Source organism: Microtus oregoni, unplaced genomic scaffold (genome assembly GCF_018167655.1).
Source record: "Microtus oregoni isolate MIOR12 unplaced genomic scaffold, Mior012 000048F_ref0000485, whole genome shotgun sequence".
Taxonomy (NCBI): Eukaryota; Metazoa; Chordata; class Mammalia; order Rodentia; family Cricetidae; genus Microtus; species Microtus oregoni.
The window spans coordinates 13,826,343-13,845,012 of record NW_024543222.1 but is presented as its reverse complement, the minus strand read 5'-3'; the positions used below and the strand labels follow the sequence as shown (position 1 = coordinate 13,845,012).

Genomic DNA, 18,670 nt, shown 5'->3' with positions numbered 1-18,670 from the left:
AACCAAGATAACCATCATGCCGGGTGGTGGTGGTGCATGCCTTTAATCTTGGGAGCAGAGGCAATCAAATCTCTGAGTTTGAGGCCAGCCTGGTCTATAGAGCTAGTTCCAGAACAGCTAGGGCTGTTACACAAAGAAACCCTGTCTCAAAAAACCAAGGGAAAAAAAAAAAACAACAACAACAGAGTAGGCAAACACTCTACCAACTGAACTATTTCCCCAGCACCCCTTTTTTGAGACTGGGTCCACGTACTGATGTTTGGTACTCAGTCTGTAGCCCAGGCTGACCTTAAGCTGTCTCAGCCTCTGTGGCTCTGTTTGCATCCCGCTGAGCTTAGCTTGCTGGTGAGAAGCAGAAACAAAAGAGCCTCTGAGGGCTGGAGAGATGGCTCAGAGGATAAGAGCACTGACTGCTCTTCCAGAGGTCCTGAGTTCAATTCCCATCAACCACATGGTGGCTCACAACCATCTGTACTGAGATCTGGTACCACTCCTCTGGTGTGCGGGCGTACATTGAGGCAGAATGTTGTGTACATAATAAATGAATAAATCTTTAAAAAAAAAAAGAGCCTCTGAGTGGATGAGTTTGCTTTTGCTGTTTTTGCTTTTGAGACAGGATCTTGTAGCTCAGGCTGACCTGAAACTCACTGTTTAGCCCAGACCAGCCTCAGGCTTGTAGTAATCTTCCTACTTCGGCTCCCAAGTGTTTGTATTACATGTGTGAGCTCTCACACCCCATACCCATTTGTGAGAGAGACATGATTCTGCCTTATTTTGAAAGCTAACCCTAGGAGAGCGAGACCTCTAGGAATCTCAGAAGCCTGACTATAGAGAGCTTGGTCCTCTGCCCAGGCAACTGCAAACCTTGTTTTGGTTTCTTTACTTACTTGTGATTGTTGTATTGATTTATTTTTTTTTTTTTTGCTACTGAATAGCATAAGCTTGCACTGTGGATGTAGCTCAGTTGGTAGTGTGCTCGTTTCTCGTGCACAAAGCCCTAAATTTAGTCTTCAGCACCACTTGAAACGGATTGTAGTGATGCACACCTTTACTCCCAGCACTTGGCGAGTGGAAGCAGCTGGGAAGGTAAGAAGTGCAGAGGGAGTTGGAGGCCAGTCTGGTCGAGAGTCCCTGTCTTGAGAAATAGAAGCTGCATTTTTAAGTTATACAAACCAGTGGCACTGGAGAAAAAGCAGTTAAGAGCACCCAGAGTTCCCAGCACCCACATCAAGTAGCTTACACCTGCCCATGATTCCAGTTCCAGGGATTCAGTGCCATCTTTTGACTTTCATGAGTGCCTGCACACAGAGAGCCATACAGAAACACACACACACACACACCGGGAGGAGGCTGGCTCACCTGTTAAAAGCATTTGCTAATCTTGCAGAGGACCTGGGTTTGGTTCGTGAGCTCACAACCACCGGTAACTTCAGTTCCAGAGGATCTAACATTCTCTTCTAGCTTCTTCAGGCATAAGACATGAATGTAATACACATACATTGATGTAAGCAAGACTCTAATATACAAAATTACTATACAAAAATAAATTTTAAAATGTTCTGGACGTGACAGCACACAAATGTAATGCTAGTATCCAGGAGGCCTTAGCGAGAAGACCAGTCTCAGCTAGGTGAGTTTGAGGCCAGCCTGGGGCTACATGAGACTCTTGTCTCAAAAAAAAAAAAAAAAAGTCATGGAAAATAATAAGCACATGAGAAGAGAAGATGCTCAACTTATGAAGTACAATTAAAACCATGGGATGCTGGGCATAGTGGCACATACCTTTAGTCCCAGTACTCTATGGCAAAGACAGGCAGATTTCTTTGAGTTTGAAGTCAGCCTGGTCTACACAGTGAGTTCCAGGTCAGCCAGAGCTACAGAGGGAGTACCTGTCTGAAGACAACAAAAATAACAAAATTAAACCCCACCATGAAATACTTCACACTCCCAGAATGGCTATAGCTATAGACAGAAATATTTAGTGACTGTGGAGAAACTGAACCCTCTTAACATTGAGGGTGAGATGTAAATTTATGCAACTATTTTAAATCTGGCTGTCCCTTGGAAGGTTAAGCATCACAAAATTTCCACTCCATAGCATATATGCAAGAGAAATAAAAACAGGGTTCCTAGCCAGGTGATGGTGGCACACATCTTTAATTCCAGCACTCAGGAAGCATAGGCAGGCAGATCTTTGAGTTCAAGGCCAGCCCTGATCTACAGAGTGAGTTCTGGGACAGCCAGAACTACACAGAAAAACAACCCTATCTCAAAAATACATAAATAAAAAGAAAGAGGGAAAAAGAAAAGAAAGAAAAAGGAAAAAACAGCTCAGGTGTCACTATTCATAATATAAGAGAGAAACACACCTGCCAGCTGAGGAATGAGCAAGTAAAATATTCATTCAATGGAATATTGTTTGGCGATAGAAGGAAATACTGATAAATGCTACAGTCAACTGAACCCTGAAGACAAGCTGTTCTGTTCTAGTTCCCTTTCTGTTGTTATGATAAACACCATGAACAAAAATAACTTAGGATGGTAGAAGATTCATTTGGTTTACACTTCCAGGTCATGATCCATCACTGAGATCAAGACAGGAACCAAACAGGAGCTTAAAACAATCTCACTCAAAAAGTGAGCGGTGTACATGTGCTCGCTGTCTCTCTCTATCTCTATCTCTTTCTCTTCCTCTTTCTCTCACACACAGGGCAGAGAGAGAGGGAGAGAGAGAGAGAGAGAGACTGACTCATGCTTAGCTACCTTTATTTTTTTTTTCCGTTTTTTAAAAAATGTGTCGCAGGGCTGGAGAGACAGTTCAGGGGTTAAGAGCACTGGCTTTTCTTCCAGAGGACCTAGGTTCAATTTCCAGTACCCGCATGGCAGCTCACAACTATCTGTAATCCAGCTCCAAGTGATTTGACACCCTCACTGAACATGCATGCAGGCAAAACACCAATGCACATAGAATCAAAATAAAAAGTAAAAATATTTTAAAAAATATGTCTGGGTGTTTTGCCTGAGTCTGTCTGTGCATGCCTGTGGAAGCCAGAAGAGGGCACCAGATCCCCTAGACTGGAGTTGTAGATGGTTGTGAGCCATCCCATGAGTGTTGAGAATCAAACCTAGGTGCTCTGGATGACCAGCCAGTGCTCTTAACTACCGAGCCATCTCTCCAGCACATAACTACTAGCTTTCTTGGTAGCTCAGAGCCACCTGCCTAGGGAGGGTGCTGCTCACAGTGGTCTGGACTGTCCTGTCTAAATAAGGTTCACACAGAGAGACATGTCCACATTCTGATCTCATTTGGTAATTCATCGGTTGAGTACCTCCTCTCTCATGACTACAGGCTGTTGACAGAAGTTGACTTAGTTATTTTTCCCATGAGGAGACATCATGACCAAGGTAGCTGAGAAAGAAAAACGTTTACTGGTGCTCATGGTTCCAGCGGGTTAGAGTTCGTGGTCATCGCGGTGGGGAGCATGGGCGGCAAGCAGGCAGCCACTGGAGCGGCAGCTAATAGCTTTTACCCATCCTCATCTGCAAGTCGGAGGCAGAGAACCAACTGGAATGGTCTGGGCTTTTGAAACCTCAAAGCCCACCCCTAGTGACACACCTCCCCGCCAAAAGGTCACCACTTAATCCTTCCTAACAGTTCCACCAATGGGGGGACCAAAATCCAAACATAAGAAACGATGGGGACCAATCTCATTCAAACCGCTACGCTGGGACGTATACTAAAAGAAAGAAATCATTCACAGGGGCTAGAGAGATGGCTCAGCGGTTAAGAGCACTGGCTGCTCTTCCAAAGATCCTGAGCTCAATTCCCAGCAACCACATGGTGGCTCACAACCATCTGTAATGGGATCTGGTGTTCTCTTCTGGCCTGCAGGCATACATGCAAACAGAACACAGTATACATAATAAATAAATATTTTTTTAAAAAAGGAAATCATTCACAAGGACCACTTTCATCCATATGATATGTTCAACAGAAGCATACACATAGGGACAGAAATAAATGTTGCAGGAAGATCACTATGAACTCAAAACTAGGCTTGGCCTGCAGGATGAGCCATGCCTCAAAAAGAAAAAGAAAAAGGCAATAGCTTGGTGGTGGAGTGCTTGCCTCGTATGCTGGAAGCCCTGGATTTGAGTTCCCAGAACCTACTTCATGACAAGAATAACTATTACAATTAAGAATTTGAAGGAGGGGACTTTAGAAATGGCCCAGCCATTAAAAGCACTTGTAAACACCCACACATAAAATAAAAATAATTTTTTAAAGACTCAGTTCAGCTGGCACCTCAGGGAAGTCTTGCAGTACTCCTTCAAGTTCTTTTTAAAGACTTTTGTGAGTGTTTGCCTGCATGCATGCCTGTGCATGTGTGTGCAGAGCCTGCAGAGGTGAGAAGACTGCACCAGATCTCCTGGAATGGGAGTTGCAGAAGCTGTGAGCCACCATATTGGTGCTGGGAATCACACCTGGGGCCTCCACCAGAGCAGTCAGTGCTCTTAAATGCTGAACCATCTCTCTAGCCCCTTGAGCTAAAGTCTTTTTTAAATATTTATTTATTACGTATATGGTGCTTTGCTTGCATGTATGTCTCCATGGCAGAAGAGAGCACCAGATCTTATTATAGATGGTTGTCAGCCACCATGTGGTTGCTGGGAATTGAACTCAGGACCTCTGGAGGAGCGCCAGTGCTCTTAACTTCTGAGCCATCTCTCCAGCTCCAGAGCTGAGTCTTGAAGAATGATTTCACCAGTGAGACAATGAAGGCCACTCAAGAGAAACAAAAGTGGTAAAGAATTTGTACTTAGCCTGTGCTTGTGGCTGGATGATGAGTTAGCAACCAACATGATGCTCTCCCACAGAGATGCAGCAACAAAGCATGAGACTGGAAGATGAGCAGGCTAATCATGGACACACTTATGTAGTAACATAAAATCTGTCCCCAAGCTCCCGCCCACCATACTGCTCAAGGCCACTATAAGTAGAAAGAAGCAGGAAGTAAGGAACTTGCCCAAGGTTGCACAAATAAATGACAGAAACACAGTTTGAATCCATCCAATCTAAATATTTGTGTGTTTTTCGAGACAGGGCTTCTCTGTGTAGCCCTGGCTGTCCTAGAACTCACTCTGTAGATCAGGCTGGCCTTGACCTCACTGAGATCTGCCAGCCTCTGTCTGCGCTGGGATTAAAGGCACCACTCGGCTTTGAAATAATTTTTTAAACAGCAGATGGAAAACAAAGATAGCAGTTTGACTCAAAGGCTGGTCTGATCTTTCCCACAACCCCTGCGATTCATCTGACTGTCCTCAAGCCATTTCTTGGGTTTAAGAGTGAGTCTTGAGGGGCTGGAGAGATGGCTCAGCGGTTAAGAGCATTGCCTGCTCTTCCAAGGGTCCTGAGTTCAATTCCCAGCAACCACATGGTGGCTCACAACTATCTGTAATGAGGTCTGGTGCCCTCTTCTGGCCTGCAGGCATACACACAGACAGAATATTGTATACATAATAAATAAGTAAATAAATATTTAAAAAAGAAGAGTCAGTCTTGATTACAGCTTCTACTTGCATGCCTTTTTTATTCAGACTCCAGGGGATTATGCTGTGTTTTCAATTCTCCAGTATGGGTTGGCAAAACTGACAAACCCATCCTTGTTTATAGAAAGAAAAATCTAAATCACAGCTGATTGGTGGGTTGTGCATTCCCTTAATTCCAGCACTTGGGAGGCAGAGGCAAATGGATCTCTGTGAGTTACAGGCCAGCCTAGTCTATAAAGCACTTTCCAGGACACTCAGGATTGTTTCACAGAGAAACCGTGTCTCTATAATAAACAAACAAATAAAAAAATCTAAACCAGAAAATCTTAAATGACTGGGCAAATTACTTCTTTGGTTGATAACTAGGATTTTTTTTTAAATAAACACATTACTTTTTGTTTTGTTTTGTTTTGTTTTGAGACAAGGTCTTGATGTCACGACTCTTCGTTTCCCAAGTGCTGGAATTACAGACGGGCTACCATGCCCGGCATTTAGGACTGTTTTGTTCCTTGTTTCCTTTTTTAAATAGGCGCCCTTAGTGGCGGTTTCTTTACCTGTAAAATGAACCAGTTGAAGTACGTATTTCTTTTTGAGCAGCAAAATATTTATTATTCTGGAATTGCTTAGAGTTAGGACGGAAAATCCGTCTCACGAATCTCTACTAGTCCACTGGAAAGAAATCTGACGTCTCCAAGCAACTGGAAGCAATTGAGGTCTGGGTCACCAGTAGTAGGGGTAAGGTTGGGACAAGTACGAAGAGACGCCGGAACGGACTTTGCGGGCGCCGGGGACGTGTTTTGCAACGGACCAGGGAAAGGAAGTGTACTTCGCCAATAAGGGTCTCCACACCCGGCAGTCGCCGGTCACTCACGGCTGTGCAACTTAAGTGGATCTGAGCCTTTGAGTTTCTGGAGACCCGCAGAAGCAGCCAGAACTCCCAGACCGGCTTGTTCCGGTAGCAGGTTAGACAGGTTGACCTTGGCCGCTCCTCTTTGCACTCTGCAACCCTTTGTCGAAGCATATGATGTCGTGGGCTGCTGTCAGTCTGACAAGGACAGCTGCCCGATGCGTTCGTGAGCGATGCCTCGGGTTCCGCGTGGGTCCTTGGTGCGCCTTCCAGCAGGAAACCCCCGGCTGCGTTCCAGCACCACACAGGACGCTACGTGTCAGCGCGGCGGTCTCCGCGGGACACAATAAATGGTCTAAAGTCCGGCACATCAAGGGCCCCAAGGACATGGAAAGGAGTCGAATCTTCTCTAAACTCGCTCTCAGTATCCGCCTGGCTGTTAAAGGTGAGAACCTAACAGTCCTCACTGCTGATTGATCACAGAGGCCCTTTCGGTGCCCAAGGCTTCACTTGACCCCCACCTCCCCAAGCTGAACTAGGGCCAATTATTTTCTTCGCGTTTTCCAGTTGCCATCCTTGTCCTACCCATGATTCTCAAAGCACCCACCTTCATTGAATATTTCTGTTTTTCTTTCCAAAAACCTTTCAGAGAAGAAAAACCTTTCTTAGGAAGAGAGAAATGACTCCATCCAAGGCTCTAGTTAGGTAGGTACTAAAGAGCTATAAACCTTAAGAGTCAAGTCAGGGCTTAGAGAGGCCTCAGTGCTTAAGAACACCTGCTACTCTTGCCTAGGACCAGTGAGTGTTTGGTTCCCAGCACCCACATAGCCGCTAACAACCACCTGAAGACCAGTTCCAGCGTACTCAACCTCCTCTTCTGATCTCCACAGGCACCGCATGCATCAGGCATGCAGGTAAACACATAAATCTTTTTTTTTCAAAAGTCGGCTGTGTGTCTTTCTTGAAGGAATAAAGCAAGCCTTCAGCTGCTTTTACTACCACTGAAGGTCGTGGCAGGCATGCTGAGTCAAGTCATTTCTTGCCTAGGCTTCACTTTCCCTCGCTAGAACTCCTGAGACATTTTCCTGGAAGGTTGGTTTGGAACCATGTATCTGTTCAGTGGTCCAACTGTCTTTTGTTTGTTTGAGGCACTGGTAGTATTAGGGGGAAATCCTGTAAAAAAGTGTGGATCCGGAGTTAGGAAGATGTGAATTCTTTTAGTATCTAGGTTAGTTCAAAGGCCTTCAACAAATTGAGTTTCAATTTTCTGTAAAGCAAGGATAATACCCACCTTGAGGTGGCTTACAGCATACAGAAGGCATTACATAGATGTTAATTTACCCCTACAACTCGTGCCTGATGCTTCCCTTTGCTTCCTTTCCTAACAAAGTTGTGATTTAACCAGCATGTTGTTGGAGTATAGCCCCTCCAGAGCCTGAGCCCGAGTCCAGTGTCGTGTGAGCATCTCAGAGATTATACACTAAAAGAGCAAGAGCAAGGGTGTTGTTGTGATTCAGCCACTTCATCTGACAAAAGTGGAGTTTGCTGAAACCTAGCAAAATGATAGCTATCTCTAAAGGCAGAGTGAATCAGGAACTTCTTTTCCAGGCTGGGTATGTAGCTCTGTGGTAAAGCACAGTATTTAGCATGGATAAGGCCTTGGGTTCCGTTTCCTGTATCCCCCACCAAAGACATTTCCGTTTCCTGTATCCCCCACCAAAGAAACTTCTTTTCCAAAATAATTCTCCTTATTCCATTGGAATAATAAGATTTTGTTTGTTTGAGACAGAATCAATCTCTCTCTCTCTCTCTCTCTCTCTCTCTTTCTTCCTTCCTTCCTTTCTTTTTTCTTCCTTTTGGTTTTTCAAGACAGGGTTTCTCTGTATAACAGCCCTTACTATCCTGGAACTCACTCTGTAGACCAGGCTGGCCTCAAACACACAGAGATCCACCTGCCTCTGCCTTCTGAGTGCTAGGATTAAAGGCGTGCACCACCACCACCTGACCAGAATCTCACTCTTAACTGAGACTGATCCAGAATTCATTATGTAGTTCAGGCTCCTGCCTAAGCCTACTGTGTGCCGGGATTGCAGATGTGCACCACTATGCTTATCTAGATGAAATAGTCTGCCTCTCTCTCTCTCTCTCTCTCTCTCTCTCTCTCTCTCTCTCTCTCTGTGTGTGTGTGTGTGTGTGTGTGTGTGATTGTATTTATACGGACATGTAGAGATCAGAGGATAACCTTGGATTATCCTCAGCCACTGTCTACCTTGTGTGTGTGTGTGTGTGTGTGTGTGTGTGTGTGTGTGTGTCACAGCACACACATGGAAGTCAGAGGTCAACTCTCTGAGCTGGTTTGTGCCTTCCTCCTTGTGTGGACTCTAGGGATGGGCCCATGCTGCTAGGCCTGTGCAGTAAGCACTTTTGCCACCATTTCTCTGGCTCATTTTTTTTTTTAATTTTTGATTCAGGGCTCTTAATGGCCTAGAGTTCACCAAATATGCAGGCTGGCTGGCCATAGAGAGTACCAGGATCTGTTTCTGCCTTCCTGGTTCTGGGATTAGAAGCTGGTGCTGTTTTTTTCTTATATCTGGGACCTAGGATCAAATTCAGATCCTTTGCTTGGAAGGCAAGCATATTACACACTGAGCCGTCTTCATTAGATAGCATATTCTTTTTTTGTTTGTTTGTTTCTTTGTTTTTCGAGACAGGGTTTCTCTGTAGCTTTGGAGCCTGTCCTGGAACTAGCTCTGGTAGACCAGGCTGGCCTCGAACTCAGAGATCCACCTGCCTCTGCCTTCTGAGTGCTAGGATTAAAGGCGTGCACCACCACCACCTGGCCATAGAGAGTACCAGGATCTGTTTCTGCCTTCCTGGTTCTGGGATTAGAAGCTGGTGCTGTTTTTTTCTTATATGTGGGACCTAGGATCAAATTCAGATCCTTTGCTTGGAAGGCAAGCATATTACACACTGAGATCCTCTGAAAGAAAAGCCAGTGCTCTTAACCCCTGAACTGTCTCTCCAGCCCTGCGACACATTTTTTAAAAGACGGAAAAAAAAAAAATAAAGGTAGCTAAGCATGAGTCAGTCTCTCTCTCTCTCTCTCTCTCTCTCTCCCTCCCTCTCTCTCTGCCCTGTGTGTGAGAGAAAGAGGAAGAGAGAGAAAGAGATAGAGATAGAGAGAGACAGCGAGCACATGTACACCGCTCACTTTTTGAGTGAGATTGTTTTAAGCCTCCCAAGTGCTGGGATTAAAAGTGTGCACCACCACTGCCTGGCAGATAGCGTATTCTAATGGAGAGTAATCTGCCCATTGTTTTGGGGTTGGAGAGGATGGAAAGCACTTATTTCTCTATACTAGGATGAGATGTATTTGATCATTCTTTTCCCTTTATCCAGAGGGAGGCCCCAACCCTGAGAACAACAGCCACCTGGCCAACATCTTAGAGGTGTGTCGAAGCAAGCATATGCCCAAGTCAACTATTGAGTCAGCACTGAAAACAGAGGTGTGTCCTCAGTTTCATGTTGTTGCTATTGCCCACAGCCCTCAGAGGTCCCTGTTTGGAAAGCCACCGAAAACCCATTAAATTATCAGAGAGAAGGAAAGGTAGGAACATGGTTGACCTTGCAGCCCAGAGACCTTTGGGGGTTCTGTCTCCTTGGCCTTTGGTTAGAGGAGCATGACTGGGCGAAGGCTACGTAGACAGTATGGAAACCCATAGGGGGTAGAGCTGCTTTGTCAAGCTTGGGGAAGATGGGCTAGAAAGGGCAGGTAAGACTAGGGGAAACCCTAACATAAGGTTGGAGAAAGCTTGTTTTTCTTTCCAGATATTTATATCTAAAGGAGAAAAGCCAGTAAAAAGAGAGGTTAAGGGTGATGGTAACGGTGGGAATGGGAGGGATGTTGGGCTCCAGCACATCTTCCTCTGGAACAGATAAGGATTTGAAAGGTTAATAATCATCTTTTTGTTGTTTGATTTTGAAACAGGGTCTTTTTGTGTAGCTCAGGCTAGCATGGAACTCATGATCCTCCTGCCTCAGCCTCACAAGGACTGAGCCTACAAAGGTGTCTCTTCACTTCCCAGAGTAGTCATATAATAACTGGCAGTTATCTGGTTCTGGTTCCTGACCAAGTCCTTTAATAAAAACTCTACATGCAAGACCTCAGTGAATCCCAAAAGTGAACTAAGATGGATTCTAAGGCACAGAAAGATTTAGTGACTTGGATTTAGATCATGCAGAAAGTGACAGATCCAGACCCCAGAGCTCAACAGGGAGCTTGAATTTCATCTGTGAGAGTGGAAGGGAGGAAAAGGAAAGGTACAGGGCATGGTGCTTTTCAGTAGCTGCCACGACAAGTTCTGCATACGTGATGTTTCTATAGCAGAGCCCAGCAGCCCAGGGCTCGGGGCATTGAGGATTCCTAAGTAGGTTTCCCATGGAATGGAATGCAGGAAGGTGATCGAAGGTTGCAGTGACTATGAGCAGGCGAGTGGATCTGGTTAGGGAGGGAGGAGGCAGAGCTGGGAAAAGCTGTTCAGGAACTAGGGAAACAAACTCCCTTTTAGAAGGAATAGTATTTCCAGTGATGTCAGAAGTTGATACCGTTGGCCTCCCCTCAGAAGATATAAACAAATGTAAAGACTTGAGAGGCCAAGCTCAAGTAATTCTTGAGAGATCATACACGGAGCTACTGTTTTAGTCTCTGTGGTTTGGTGCTCTCATGAGGGCATTGGGACATTAAGAAACAGGACAATGGATTCTTTTTTTTTTTTTTTTTTTAAATCACAGAAAAACAAGGGCGTTCATTTGCTGTACGAGTGTCGAGGTCCTGGTGGCTCTTCTCTGCTGATTGAGGCATTATCAAACAGTGGTCCCAAGTGCCATTTGGACATTAAATATATCCTGAACAAGAATGGGTAAGTATGCGTATATAAGGAGGAAGGGGACAGAACCTTGCGGCTCCAATTCTATGCAATGCAAATGCTGTTGGTCCTCAGCAGTATTTCAAGTTGTAAGCATACTCTTCCTTAGTGGAATCCAATGTAAGAACTGGTTTTCCCTTACTGTCTTCTGAATGAGATAGGATCCCATAGGTATAAATGAGGTCTTTTCCTCATTATTCCATCTGTAGCCATATGATGTCCCAGTCTTAAAGCATTCTACCAGGACAGGAGTTTTAATGGAATAGGAAACAATGAGCAAAACTGTATCCTGCAGACTCCAGTAAGTTCAGAAAATAGAAGATGAATCCGGGCGGTGGTGTCACACGCCTTTAATCCCAGCACTCGGGAGGCAGAAGCAGGCGGATCTCTGTGAGTTCGAGACCAGCCTGGTCTACAAGAGCTAGGCTCCAAAACCACAGAGAAACCCTGTCTCGGAAAACCAAAAAAATAAAATAAATAAAAAAAAAGAAAATAGAAGATGGGGATGTTCTCGGACAGTCCTGTTACCCTGCATCAACAGCATCTTCCTCGTGAAGAGAGTTGCTGGGTGTCCCCGGGTGCTACAGGAGCCCAGGGGTAAAGGGTGGGGTTAGAGTGCAGCACTTAGTGGTGACTGAGCTTCTAAACTCCTCCATGCCTTGTCCGGTCCCTTTCCTGTCAGGGGAGTGATGGCCGAGGGAGCGCGCCATTTCTTTGACAAGAAAGGAGTGGTTGTGGTCGGAGTGGAGGACAGAGAGAAGAAAGCTGTGAACCTGGAGCGCGCCCTGGAGCTGGCAATCGAAGCAGGAGCTGAGGATGTGAAGGAAGCTGAGGACGAAGAAGAAAAGAACCTTTTTAAAGTGAGTATAGAGGCCGGTAAGATGGCTCAGTTTGCTTCCAAGCCTGACACCCTGAAGCCTTTGTGTTTGATGGGCTTCCAAGGGTCCCCAGTAGATACCTTAAGGTTTACTTCTGGGCTTCTTCCTTCCTGTGTCTCAGGATATAGGCAAAGCAAAAATTCACAAGTTGCACAGTGTTATTAAGATAATAATGGAGGATAGGATCTATTCTTCCGAGTTGATGAGGATTCTGAACATTGGAATCTATGAGCTTAAACCAATTATAATATAGTACAGGTTGCTCCACTCAGGACTTCGCAAGTTCTGTCTGGCATGTGGCATTAATTTCCTGACTTCTCACCTCCTGACTTTGTTTTATCCCTAGTTTATTTGTGATGCCTCTTCATTGCATGAAGTGAGAAAGAAATTGGACACCCTGGGCCTGTGTTCTGTGTCCTGTTCCCTGGAATTCATCCCCAACTTAAAGGTGCAGCTGGCTGAGCCTGACCTGGAGCAGGCTGTTCACCTCATCCAGGCTCTCAGCAACTATGAGGATGTGATTCATGTTTATGACAATATCGAATAACCAGACTATGCATGTCTCCTGGCTCTTTGCTAGGTTGCATGAGCCTATGCAGAAAACTGAAGGCTGCAACACGTGGGCACCTATCAGAGACCTGATACTATAGCTTACAGCCCTAAGAGAAAGGAACTCTTAGCTCTGTTGGTGTCACAGGGCCATCTGGGATACAAGGTGAGACTAGCCAGCTGGTCTGACTCTCATCTCAGGTGACTGGCCCTTGTCAAGATTTTAAGTGTCTTGTGGTACTATAGAGTGGGAAGTGATCATCAGTAATAACAGCTGTGATTGGTTATTCTTGGATGCTGCATTGCTGGTATGACTCTTGAGTTGTCCCCAGTTTGTGTCCAGGTTTTGAATTTCTGGACTAATGTTCAGGCCCATATGCTTATTTCTATACTTTAATATTAAGATTGTCTTTTTCTTTGCTTTTTGCAATAGAAATGTGACTGTTCTGTGTGGCTGAATGCTGACCTAATGACCTCACCTTTTTACTCGCTCATGCAGCTAGTATTTCTTGAACATTGTTCTTCACAAGAATTGTGCTTTTCCAGAGATCAGGCTGTTCAAGTGATGCTTAGATCTTACTCTGAGATGTAGGACCTCAAAGGAAAGACACTCCATGGGCTGTACCCATGGAGCTGTCCCAGGGTAGTGTGGATTATGTTCATCTTTTTTTCTTCATGTGGTTTCTGTTCCCTTTTCTGGCTGATTATGGCTTTAGTGCCATAGGAAGTCAGATGTCAGGGAAGGGGCCTCCTCAGGACCTACTTTGACCGACCCCTGTGTGCTCTGATATTGATAACAATGGAGCTATCAGCAGATGGGGTTGATCTCCTGAAAGGCTTGTACTAACCTCGGTTTGAAAGCTTGAGGACCTCAGAAGGCCATTTTTAGCTCTTTCCAGTGGTGCCAAACAATAGGAGCAGCAATAACCAGAGGGAAACGGACAAAAGGAAAAACAATGCAATGGCTGAGCCAGAGCCTGGCTGTTTGTGCCTTTGAATCTTAGCAGTCACTTCAGGGTTTAGAAGGTCTAGCAGTGTCGACTGCCGTGCTGCAGTGTATTAAGCATAGTCAGTCTGGAATGGCTTTTGAATCCAGGCCATCTACCAACTTATAAGTTGTTCAAGTCAGTTCTGAGTTCAAGTGACTTTTTCTGAAGGAGTCTTAGGTAAATGACTGTGGAAAGGACCTAATGCTGTGAAAGACACTTTAGCTTCTGGGAAAGGACAACTGAAAAGCCAGGGAGAGAAAAACAAAACAAAAACCAGAACAGCCCAGGATCATACCAAAGTGCATGCCCTTATGCCTCATATCAAAGACATAGTACTAACCAGGATTTTTTTTTTAGATATGTTTTCTTTCTTTTTTTTTTTTTAATTAAAAATTTCCACCTCCTCCCCTCCACCCATATCACTCCCTCTCCCCCCACTCCCGCTCTCCCTCCCTCTCCAGTCCAAAGAGCAGTCAGGGTTCCCTGCCCTGTGGGAAGTCCAAGGTCCTCCCCACTCCATCCAGGTCTAGGAAGGTGAGCATCCAAACAGACTAGGTTCCTACAAAGCCAGTACATGCAGTAGGATCAAAACCCAGTGCCATTGTCCTTGGCTTCTCAGTCAGCCCTCATTGTCAGCCACATTCAGAGAGTCCGGTTTGATCACATGCTCCATCAGTCCCAATTCTGCTGGCCTTAGTGAGCTCCCAATAGATCAGCCCTAGTCTCAGTGGGTGGGCACATCCCTCGCGGCCCTGACTTCCTTGCTCATGTTCTCTCTCCTTCTGCCCCTCATTTGGACCTTGGGAGCTCAGCCCAGTGCTCCAATGTGGGTCTCTGTCTCTATCTCCATCCATCGCCAGATGAAGGTTCTATGGTGATATGCAAGATATTCATCAGTGTGGCTATAGGATAGGGCCATTTCAGGTGCCCTCTCCTCAGCTACCCAAGGAACAAGCTGGGGACATCTCCTTGGACACCTGGGAACCCCTCTAGAGTCAAGTCTCTTGCCAACCCTAAAATGGCTCCCTTAATTAAGATATATACTTCCCTGCTCCCATATCCACCCTTCCTCCATCCCAACCATCGGATTCCCCCAAGCTCTCCCCATCCTCCCCTTCTCACTTCTCCCCATCACCCCTTACCCCCACCCTACCCCCAACCCCAAGCTCCCAATTTTTGCCTCTAACCAGGATTTTTTAGTTTTGCTGGGGACAAATCACCTAAGTATCTGAATTAGGACATCACCAGAATGGGATAACTTGATGTTGATAAACTGCTTTATAATTGATAAAATATGTTACTTGATTTTACAATAAACCAATAAAATAGAACAAGGGCTGAGGGGAGTGGCTTAGTAAATAAAGTGTTTGCCACGTAAATGTGAGGACCGGAGTTCAAATCCCCAGAAGTCATGTGAAGCCTACATAGAGCAGTGTGTGTGTTATCCCACTGTTCCTATGGGAAGGTGGGGGCTAAGACAGGAGAATCCCCTGAAGCTCGTGAGCCAGCAAAGAAGAGACCCTCAAACAAGTTGGAAACTGAACACTGACACCCTCTCCACACACGAGCCATGGCACATGTGCCCAAACATACACACAAGCAAACTGGCATATTATATACACCCATGTGCACACATACATGCACAAAAAAGATTTGAATAAAAGAGTTACTTTATTTATAAGTTATCTCACACCTAGGGCTGAAGAGATGGCTCTCATTTTTTTCTTGAACTAGGGCACTCATATATGCATGGCATACACTCACATAGACACACACACATAAATAATAAAAAATGAAAATAAATATCATGAAAAAACAAAGCCCTCAAGTTATCTTGTACCAAACGAGGAAGAATGGGTCTAATGTGGCATCTTATGTTGAGAGTGCTTGTGTATAAAATAGTCCTGGTTTAGAAATGTCGAATATAAACTAAGCTGAAGGAATGTGATCATTTCTCAACTGAAATCTGAATGAGGGATGCTGTTCTTAAAGGGACTCGTAGGATCGGGCCTCAGCCAGTCTAGAAGCATTTGTTTGTTAATCTGGATTGTTGTGGAACCAGTTTTCTTGTCCCAGCCCCAGGCCCTGCTGCTGTTCTGTCTGGTGAGGCGCCTGTGAGGGTGGCTCTGCACTGACCCCTGGTGGTGCCCTTTGCGCTCCTGCAGTTCACAAGGAAAAGCAGAAATGGACAGACTTGAGCCTTTCCTGCTGTTTCTGGTTCTAGTTGAGACCATGAAATACAAATAAAGATAGTCATAGCCATACACTGTAACTAAGCACAAGAAGTCAACAGGATTGTAGGATACATAGTAAAGGCATTTAAGAAGAGAAAGATTTATGATAAATAGTCTGTTTTTCATCAGTATAAAAGTGAACTTTGTAACAAGGACATCTATGTTTCAAGCAAGAAAGCTTAGAGTTTTCCTTGGTTTATTGTCTTTGAAATTTCACATGGTTATCATGAAGGGGGTTGCCAGGAATCTCAGAGTAATAATAAAAGTTTGGGCATAGGCAGGCAAAAGTATGGCTCTTGATATTGCATGGAAAAGCCCCAACAGTCACTATAAAAAAAGTTGTCTTAGCCGGGCGGTGGTGGCGCACGCCTTTAATCCCAGCACTCGGGAGGCAGAGGCAGGCGGATCTCTGTGAGTTCGAGACCAGCCTGGTCTACAGAGCTAGTTCCAGGACAGGCTCCAAAGCCACAGAGAAACCCTGTCTCGAAAAACCAAAAAAAAAAAAAAAAAAGTTGTCTTTCTGAAAATACTCATATCAGTGCTATGGTGAGCCACACCTGAAACCCCAGCCCTTGGAAGGCAGAGGTGGGAGGATTGCTGAGGGTTTAAGGTTACTTGGTCTACATATGGAGTTCCAGGCCAGCTGAGCTATGTAGTGAGACTTTGCCTCAACAAAACCAACAAACAAAAGAATATTTTATATCATAAAACGTCTACAATATAATATTATATAAAGATTCAAAGTTACATCTATGTTGGGCTAGGGGGTAAGTAGCTCAGTGGTAGAACATGTGCTTAGCATGTGTGAGGTCTCTGAGTTCAGTCTCTGGCACTAAAAAAGGAAGCATAAGTACTAGTATAGTACAACTGAAATTTTGAAATATTTATTTAACAATACTATGTCAGAGTTCTGCCTGCCTCTGCCTCCCAAGTGCTGGGATTAAAGGCGTACGCCACCACCCGGCACCTGCCTAGTGAGTTCGAGGCCAGCCTTCTCTAAAGGTCAACACTAGGGAGACTATTCAGGAGGATTTGGAGTTTGAGGTTAGAAAACAAAACCAAAAGCCACAAACTAAAACCATACTCAGATTATAGCCCAACTAGGAAACAGACAACATCTGGAAGTCTGAGCATAAGGGTTTTTGTTTTTGTTTTTTTAAACAAAACCAGGGTCTCATTGTAAAGCCCTAGTTATGCAGAACATACGGGACTTGAACTTCCTGCCTCTGGCTCTGTGTGCTGATTACAGATATGAGCCACCACACCTGGCTCTGGAGTACCTTTATGTCTGAAAAACTGGCTGGGATGACTTACATCATCTTATCTTTGATCATTATCTTAGTAATACAAAGTTATTCACTGCCTTGAAGCCACACTAGGGTTATGCTCAAGTATCCTTGTGACAGGCTTTGTCTACAACCCAACTTTGACTTGTGTGTGTGTGTGTGTTGGGACTGAGCCTAAGGCTTTCCTAAGCAAAGGATGTAGAGACCATCAAGCTTTATCTCCAGTCCCGTATCACTAAGTTGCCCACACTGGTCTTGAACTTGTGATCCTGTTATCTTAGCCTACTGGGTGGCTAGAATTACAGGCCTGTGCTAGCAAGGCTAGCCTATGTAGACTCTTGCAGGAAGTGCAGCTGTGGGGCTGTGGATGTAGTGCAGATGACAGAGTATGTGCTTAGCATGCACAAACCCCCAGACGTGATCCCTAGCACCATGTAAACTGGGCGTGGTAGAGCACACCTATAATCCTAGCATTAGGTGGGAAAAGAAGCAGTGTTCCTGTGTATAACTGCTGCCCTTCTGCAGAGGCCCTGGTGTGTCAGAGGAATAGTGAAGGCTCTGGTCCTAATCAACTATGGAGATTCTCCAGCGCTGCTGAGTTACTATTTTTAAACTTCGCACATGCGTGTGTGCACCAGCCGAAGGGCAGCTTTCTTTGTCATCCTCAGGAACACCATCCACCTGTGCGACAGGACCTCTCATCTGCCTGGAGTTGAACAGTTAAGCGGGGCTGGCTGGTGACAGCTCCAGGGGTCCTCCTGTCAGCCTTCCCTTTGCATGGGTTCTGGCTCTTGCGAGGCAAGCACTTCACTGACTGGCCTGTCTCCCCAGCCTCAGTTATATTTTTTCAAATTTTATAGCAAAGAAGATAATAAAGCTTCAACTCCAAGTCTCTGACTCCTGGGTGTTTGTTTGAATTGTTATGGACTTCTCTGGAGATGTTCTGTGGAGTCAGTGGGTCTGGCAGAGGTGAATGCTGTGCTAATTGCCAGAGTTTCAACCCCATCCTGAGTTCAGCCACTGAATAGGGTGGCACCCTCACCTTTTTTCTTCCTTGTATCTTTGCTTATTACAAAAGAGTTATTTATTTTGAAATTTTATTTTACTGTGTGTGTGTGTACACGTGTGCATCTGTACAATGTATGTGGTGCCCATGGAGACCAGAAGGAGTTACAGGCAGTTGTGAGCCATACCAGTGTGGGTGCTGGGAACCAAACTGTAGTCATTTACAAGAGCAGCAAATACTCTTAACTGAAAATATCTCTATCCCCCTACTATTTTTTTTTAAGTTAGTAACTGCGAATGGTAGTATATGCCTGTAATCTGAGCACTGGGAAGACTGAGACAGGAGGATCGCCTGAACTTGAAGTCGGCATGGGTTAGGGAACAAATTCTGGCTCTGCTAGTCTTGA

At 45.1% G+C, this 18,670-nt stretch overlaps 1 protein-coding gene across 3 annotated transcripts; it reads left to right on the top strand.

Moving 5' to 3' along the window:
- The first annotated feature begins 6,376 nt into the window (after positions 1-6,376).
- On the top strand, positions 6,377-18,147 carry LOC121436274 (translational activator of cytochrome c oxidase 1). 3 transcript variants are annotated; one of them, XR_005972674.1, is made up of 6 exons: positions 6,377-6,842; positions 9,797-9,903; positions 11,189-11,316; positions 12,005-12,182; positions 12,547-12,915; positions 17,927-18,147. XR_005972674.1 is itself a non-coding variant. In XM_041636079.1 (5 exons), the coding sequence occupies exons 1-5, from the start codon at positions 6,572-6,574 to the stop codon at positions 17,972-17,974; spliced, it is 732 nt and encodes a 243-aa protein (XP_041492013.1). In that variant the 5' UTR covers positions 6,377-6,571; the 3' UTR covers positions 17,975-18,147. The 3 variants fall into 3 exon arrangements, 2 of the variants coding, with proteins under 2 accessions (XP_041492013.1, XP_041492012.1); XM_041636079.1 differs by lacking the exon at positions 12,547-12,915; XM_041636078.1 differs by lacking the exon at positions 17,927-18,147 and having other exon boundaries at positions 12,547-14,202.
- Positions 18,148-18,670: the final 523 nt, after the last annotated feature.

Coding starts and splice junctions, on each gene's coding strand:
- LOC121436274 (XM_041636078.1), top strand. CDS start 6,572: ATGATGTCGTGGGCTGCTGTCAGTCTGACAAGGACAGCTGCCCGATGC. Junction 6,843..9,796: donor TATCCGCCTGGCTGTTAAAG/GTGAGAACCTAA, acceptor CCCTTTATCCAG/AGGGAGGCCCCAACCCTGAG. Junction 11,317..12,004: donor TATATCCTGAACAAGAATGG/GTAAGTATGCGT, acceptor CTTTCCTGTCAG/GGGAGTGATGGCCGAGGGAG.